The following is a 6,891-nucleotide window of genomic DNA, read 5'->3' as shown; positions in this document are numbered from 1 at the left end:
AAAACAAATCCTGTCTTCTAACAAGTCAACTGGTACTACACCTTTTCTTCTTTTTCTATAAATGTAAGTATTTTCTTGCTTTTAAAATTGTACTTTGTATTCTAAAAAAAGTATTTTTTAAAACATGGTACCAATCTTTTAAATTTATTTTTAGAAGAGTCCAGCAAAAATGCCCAATATTGCCAGTTTCCTGAAGTACATTTTTGCATAACATCTTCCCATTACAAAAGTCAACTTTCTAGCCCAAACCCATTAAATAAAGTTTTAAATATATAGTGCCAATTTTTATATTTACATATATTCTGAAGGCAAATATAAATCTTTTAAGTTGTGCTTGTAAATACACACTACAGTTATTAAATCTACTTCTACTTGGAAAACTATCTGCTACCTTCTAGACACCCCACTGATCAACTTAATCACTTCTTGATAGGTTCTGATGTTGAATTCGCAGTTGCCCACCATTCTAACCTCCTCTTTCATCAAGTAGTTAAAATGGAAGCTATACAACATTTAAGGACACTTTAGCATATAAGTTTTACTCATAGTCCTTGTGGTTTAATCAGATGTTGCACCCGGTACTTTAACAGTGAGATTCCTTCTGGTATTGGTGACATGACGCTGTTGAGCTAGGAAGGAGCGTCCGGGACCGTCTCTGCAGGCACCACTACTGCCAACCAGTCTAGCTTCCATACCTAGCTTCTGAAGAGTTACACTCTGCAAATAAGTTAAACAACATTTACACTATAGGAAAAACAGAAGAAAAAAACTGGCTATCTTTCATACACAAAGCTCATGCTTACTTAATATGCGCACAGAATGTCTTTTATTGTATTTCTTATATACAGTCTTGCTGCTGTAAAAGGTACGAACCAATGCTGAAGAAAATAAGATTCATTCACATTCATATAGAATGTGTTAATTTTAGCTTATTGTAAAGTTGTTCCTTTATTAAGTGAGCCATTAAATTTTACTTTCCTTTTTTGATTTCCCATTCCAGTCTCTCTTTATGAAACTCTATTTAAACATCACTTCATATGAAGATGAACAACTTTCTTCAGTCCTTTTCACAGCAATCTAACATCAAATGTTCTAACAACCTTTGCAACACTGCTGCAGGATGAGAAGATGGCTCTAGCTTTATTTCACAAATACCATGCTGAAGACACTGAACATCTAAAGCAGGAGTCTGGAAACCTGTTGAACCACAGCCTCCCTTTGTCTCAAGCCCAAAAACTTCAACAAACGCTATGGAACATTCAGGAATTTAGCTTGCTAAATCCAGATGGAAGCTTGTGGCAGCAAATAGTACATTACTAACACAGAAGTCATGGCCTATGCCAAGTTTTAAGTCTCCTGTTCCAAAGCACAGATGACAAGCAGAAAACATATAACAAAATAATTTTACAAAATAGTTGATTGTTAAAATATTTTCCCTTTACACTGCTATCAAAAATGTTGATGCTGGTATTTCCCAAGTTATCTCAACAGGATTGGAAATTTCAGCTAGAACTCACTCGAGTTTGCATTCTGGCTTGAAGTCAGAATTAGCAAGTGGAAGAGCGATCTCATTTTAAACTGTAACTCTCAGACTTTGTTTCTTTCCTTAGTTCCTTCATTTTAGACATGAGGCCACGCTAATCTGCAAGTTTGAATTTCCTGCTACAAGTAGCTAAACTACTAGCTTTCTCTCCTAAGCACCAGTTTATAGTGAATCTAAAAAGAAAAAAAGGGCGATGTAAGATTTAACTGTCACGTTTAGCAAAGTGTGTTTTTCTGATTTTTGAGATACCAACAGATAAACTTTTGACCCACCTTGTTATACCATGCAGTTACAATTAGCTTTTCCTCGTAATCACGTAACTTAGCAAGTTTGTATTCAGCCTGCAAGCAGACAATAGAGAAGACAATCTCAATTATGCAAATTATTTTTTGTGTTTTAAACTTATTGCGGTCCACTGAGTGAAATAAATACATGCAGCAGAAATGCTTAAATATGCAAAATAACTAGAAGGCTTAGAAGTATAAATAAAGATACTTCCATAAATGACTATGAGAGAAGTTATAGACTACTTCAAGAAAGGCTAAACTTTACAGAAACTGCAGTTCAACTTCAAAACAGTACTTTGAGGGTGTGTGTGGGGGGGGAGAAATGCATGAAAGTCTAGGATGTATCAGAAAGTCTATAAATAATTTAGTATTTTTTTTACCTGAAAGTCAAAGACAAGAATGTACCTCTAGTGGCTGAATATTCTTATCATGTTACTGGATTGTTATTATATAGTATACTTACCTAGTACATACACATAGAAGAAATCTGAGGCCACAGCATTTATAAAGTCAGACCTTTCAGCGTACTAACTCATGTTGAGGAATTTTGTATTTGCTCACGTAACTATTCCAACCAGTCCCATCAATGTTGCTATAAAACTGAATGCAGTACCTCCCACATTTTTTTTTGGTCCTTGGACTATTGTCAACAATCGTTTCAGGATTTCAGCCAACCAGATTTTACTGAATTAACAGGTTTTACTCTTCTATATAGTTTCAAGAACTCCAGTACATGAAGCCACTGATATCAGAGGTCTAGTAAATTAAACAAGTCATTGCTCAAATATCTAGTCCTTCATACAAACTAAGTTACATTACTACTGCAAAAGGTCAGACTCTGCAGCTCTGTACAAGTTACCATAACATGGCAAAACTTAGAAAGCATTATGAGGTATTTCACTTATAGCTTTTCAGAGGGTTTTGAAAGAATCCAAATTAGACTTTCAGTTGTACATTGAAAAACACTGTTGAAAAGTAAACTGCTCTGACAGACTTACACTAGGATACAAGGTTGATTAAGCCAAACTAAAAATCTCTAGGTTTGATGGTCTGGGCGGTTTCTAAATGAATGCAGCACTGAAGAGTATTGGATCATTACAAAACAGTAACTTGAGTGTCTAATATCAGAGACAGCAGAACATATTAGAAGTTATTATTAAATATATGTAAATTTTTACCTCTAGTGCTCCAATTTTTTTATCTTTCTCCATTATCTGTTTTCTGAGCAACATAATTTCTGCTGATGCTGGATTTAGCTTGGGGTCTAAGGTTTTTATCACCTGTACAAGGCAAAACAAAAGCATTACAAGTCAGGTTTGATTCTCAACAGCTATGCGTCTCATTTGCTCACAGCAGAAATATGAAAACAGACTGAGCACTAGTCAGGCAATTATGATGAAAACTAGGCTGTTACACTGTACAACAGAAGACATCAAAGGGTACAAAGGAATCATTAACGCACCTCATGCTTCAGCCTAAACCCCAGTCTCTCATACACTTAACTGACTGCAGTTGAGCAATTTGACTAAAAATGCAATATGTAGCTATTGATTTTAATTGGGAGGTGGAGGGGGAGGGACTCAAACCAATCTGTTTAACAATTTATGAGGGAGGAATGTATATGTTCAGAAATATGCCACTCACATTTCTTGCTTTCTCAAGGTACATTTTATATCTTTCTTCCATTGCTTTCATGTCCTCATCTTTTTTTCGCAAAGCTGCTTCCAGCTCTCCAATCTTCTGGGCTATTTACAAAAATTATCGAAGACATACAAAATAAAGAGAGACACGGTACTTCCAAGGTTTCTGTGTTCTCTTGATTTAACCACCCCCCCAAATAAACTTTCTACCTACTACACAATTTTCCAAGTTCTTATTTTGGTTTCAGTTGTACCATAAGGTCCCATCTGACCCTGAATTCTCATTTTGCAGAGTATTGTTAAACGTCTTCCTGCCCACCGCCATGTGCAAAAAAACCCTCCTCCCACCCCCATTTCAGGTTTAAAGCTAAGCTGTAGCAGAAAGCCTTATCCAGACAAATATCCTATAGCCCAGTGGCTACGGGAATCATTTCAGAAGAAACTTAACATAGTTGCATTTTAAAAAACAAAAAAAAAAAAAAAAAAAATCAAAACCCCACACAAAACGACTTACGGTTCTGACTAACATCAGGCTGGAGTTCTGCAAGATCAGCCTCTTTCTTTTGTAACTCATCATGAACTTCATTCAACTTTTCCCTATGAATGAAAGGCTGGGCTAAGGATTAAACTCACAAATAATTCCATGCACAGTTTTAAGAGCTGAAAGCCGAAACTTGATGGTGGAAGTGTTTAAACAACTATTTTAAACTCTGGCAATTCTCTTGAGTTTAAATAGAAATATTAATATTAACTTCTGAATTGAGTCTCATTTACCTAAAACTAGAAACAAAAAAGAAAATGAATAAAAACCTCCAGCATCTCCTTAGCAAGAACTACATCTGCTGAAAGGATGGAAGTATTTCAGAAGAATGAAATACATTTTGAGTCCAGTAAGAGTGATGGTTTTAGCAGTCTGTTGTAGGATCAGAACAGTTAAAATGCTATTGGTGATGAAGAGACAGTTAAGCGGATACTAGTATTACACAACTATCGTGACCAGAGTAGGCAAAACTAGATCACTAATACTTAACTCCCTACATGCATGATTCTCAAATCAGTGGCTTAGAAAAACAAGACATCCCTACAAAGACTTAGGCAGTTTCTGTGTTACAACAGTCAAATTATTTAGCATAAATAAGCTATTGTGGATGCATGTGCCTTACTTACATATGTGCTGCCAATTTCTGCTTCAGGTTGCTAGACTATGAAAGGAAAGAGTTAAAATTCAGTTATATTTCAGTATTTCGTGCCGTGCAATGTTAAAGTGCAAATCAGCCAAGAAAACTTAGCACGCCTAAATAGGTCAAACCAAATAAATCCTACGAAAACCGCATTTTTCCATGCGTTTCTGTAACTGCATTCATATTTTTTGCATCGCACAGATACCAATTTTAGCATCTTTTTTTCTTTAAAGCTATCCTTCTCACTGTACCATCATTTAATGATAAAACTAGAGATTTTAAAAAGTAAAGCAGAAGGTAGAAGAGTTACAGCTCCTTAAAGAAGGCGGAGGAAGGAATCACATAAAACATGAGCTTTTCAACTGAAATGCAGTTGGTGTGGGGGTCTCATGGATTCTCATACTATAGGGACTAAACTCATCTGCTCTGAATACAGTGGAGCCAAGTCTGTGTTACCTAAACTGAGGGAGTTGTTTTCAGGCAGGAGAGAGTTTTTAGAATACATTGAGCTGGCTCAATTGTTTAAGATCTTTGCTTGTAAGGTCTTTTGAAAGGTGTGTGTTTGTTCATGTTGGGGTTGGGTTGGGTGACCCAAAGGGGCTTGAGAGCTTGCTTACTCTTACTACTGCATAAACTAGTGCATTTCAAACTAACTTTAAAAAAAAAAAAAGCACCAAATTATGATCCTGCCTTCTTAGTAGTTATCAGCACTAGACATACTGAAAAAGAAGAGACACATCTAAACAAAGGACTTTATGTTACACTGAAGAATTTTAAACAAAACTGGCAAGATATCTTCAAAGTCAAGAAGCCTGAACTTCCACTTACTCCTTCAGTCTTGGATCCCTGCTCCTGTAAAGTCTTTTGCAGATCTTCAATCTGCTGCTGTAACTCCCCAATACGCTCTTCATTTAGCCTTTTGGGAAGGAAAGACAGTTATTACCCATCTAAATAGATCACAACAGACAGATTTTTCTGTTTCATGTCTGGATGGTAAGTTTTCAGAGGGCCTACCCAGCAGGACTTAAGCCACAAAGAAACTGCTTTTAGTTTGACTTGAACTTTGCTGAAACAAACACATGGCAGCTTTAGTAAACATTTTACAATGAAAAACCTAGAATCATTTTAAGTTTTGAGAAAACTTAACTACCCAAAATTCTCATATCCTAGTAAACTGCTTTCAGCATTCATTAACTGATAGAGAAATTCAGACCATATCCCAGTGTTACAACGTGATTAGTTTGAAGTTCTAGAAATAGAGTTTACATCCATTCTTGGTCTACCAAGAATCATTCAGAGCTAAGAAGAGTGTCCTATAAGCAACACTTTCTTCAGAGCACACTACACACAGATCTACACCATTTTATACTACTACATTTAAGCCACTTTCCTTCTTGCTTGCTTCATAACCCTTTGTTAATGATCACACTGGTGAAAGGAAAAGGATAATTGGCTTCCTGCACAGTGCTATGCTACAGATGCAAACCACAAGACCACTCTGAAAGTCCAGAAGTCACTTTTTGCTAGATTTTAAGATGCTGTTTCACCCATCACCTTTTCTCAGTTTCTAGTTCGTTCACTGTCCGATGCTTTTGCTCCAGCTGTTCCTGGAGCTCTGTAATACGTTCATTTTCTGATCCTTCCTGTTGTAATAGAAGCATCTTATTTTCATGCTGCAGCCGAATAAACATTTCTCTGAATCAAAAACAACAAAAACTCACTGTTAATTAAAAAAGAAGGTGACTAAGAGTAGGAGGTAATATTCCTGTTCGTGCCCCTAACCTTAAAGTGAGCGAAACAAGTTCTGCTTAAGGATAAGGGACATCTACTGTTTAATATCTTCATCAATAGACAGTGGGATCGAGTGCACCCTCAGCAAGTTTGCAGATGACACCAGGCTGAGTGGTGCAGTTGACACGCCTGAGGGACAGAATGCCATCCAGAGGGACCTGGACAAGCTCGAGAAATGGGCTCATGTGAACCTCATGAGGTTCAACAAGGCCAAATGCAAGGTCCTGCACCTGGGTCGGGGCAACCCCCAGTATCAACACAGGCTGGGGGATGAAGGGATTGAGAGAAGCCCTGCCAAGAAGCACTTGGGGGTACTGGTGGATGAAAAAGCTGGACATGAGCCAGCAATGTGCGCTCACAGCCCAGAAGGCCAACCGTATCCTGGGCTGCATCAAAAGCAGCGTGGCCAGCAGGTCGAGGGAGGTGATTCTGCCCCTCTACTCTGCTCT

General features: G+C 37.3%; 1 protein-coding gene across 1 annotated transcript in view; it reads right to left on the bottom strand.

The window, feature by feature from the left end:
- Positions 1-220: 220 nt before the first annotated feature.
- Positions 221-6,891, bottom strand: part of HOOK1 (hook microtubule-tethering protein 1) — a 23,378-nt gene continuing 16,707 nt past the window's right edge. The window contains exons 15-22 of the mRNA XM_009578785.1: positions 6,206-6,346; positions 5,480-5,567; positions 4,638-4,672; positions 3,985-4,067; positions 3,475-3,575; positions 3,009-3,110; positions 1,816-1,884; positions 221-717 (exon numbers count right to left, since the gene is read on the bottom strand). Of these exons, the coding sequence (XP_009577080.1) occupies positions 559-717; positions 1,816-1,884; positions 3,009-3,110; positions 3,475-3,575; positions 3,985-4,067; positions 4,638-4,672; positions 5,480-5,567; positions 6,206-6,346 (778 nt within the window). The 3' untranslated portion in view covers positions 221-558. The remainder of the gene's footprint in view (positions 718-1,815; positions 1,885-3,008; positions 3,111-3,474; positions 3,576-3,984; positions 4,068-4,637; positions 4,673-5,479; positions 5,568-6,205; positions 6,347-6,891) is intronic.

This window comes from Fulmarus glacialis, unplaced genomic scaffold, assembly GCF_000690835.1.
Source record: "Fulmarus glacialis isolate BGI_N327 unplaced genomic scaffold, ASM69083v1 scaffold10225, whole genome shotgun sequence".
Classification (NCBI taxonomy): Eukaryota; Metazoa; Chordata; class Aves; order Procellariiformes; family Procellariidae; genus Fulmarus; species Fulmarus glacialis.
The sequence above is the reverse complement of the archived record's forward strand: the minus strand, read 5'-3'. Positions and strand labels throughout refer to the sequence as shown.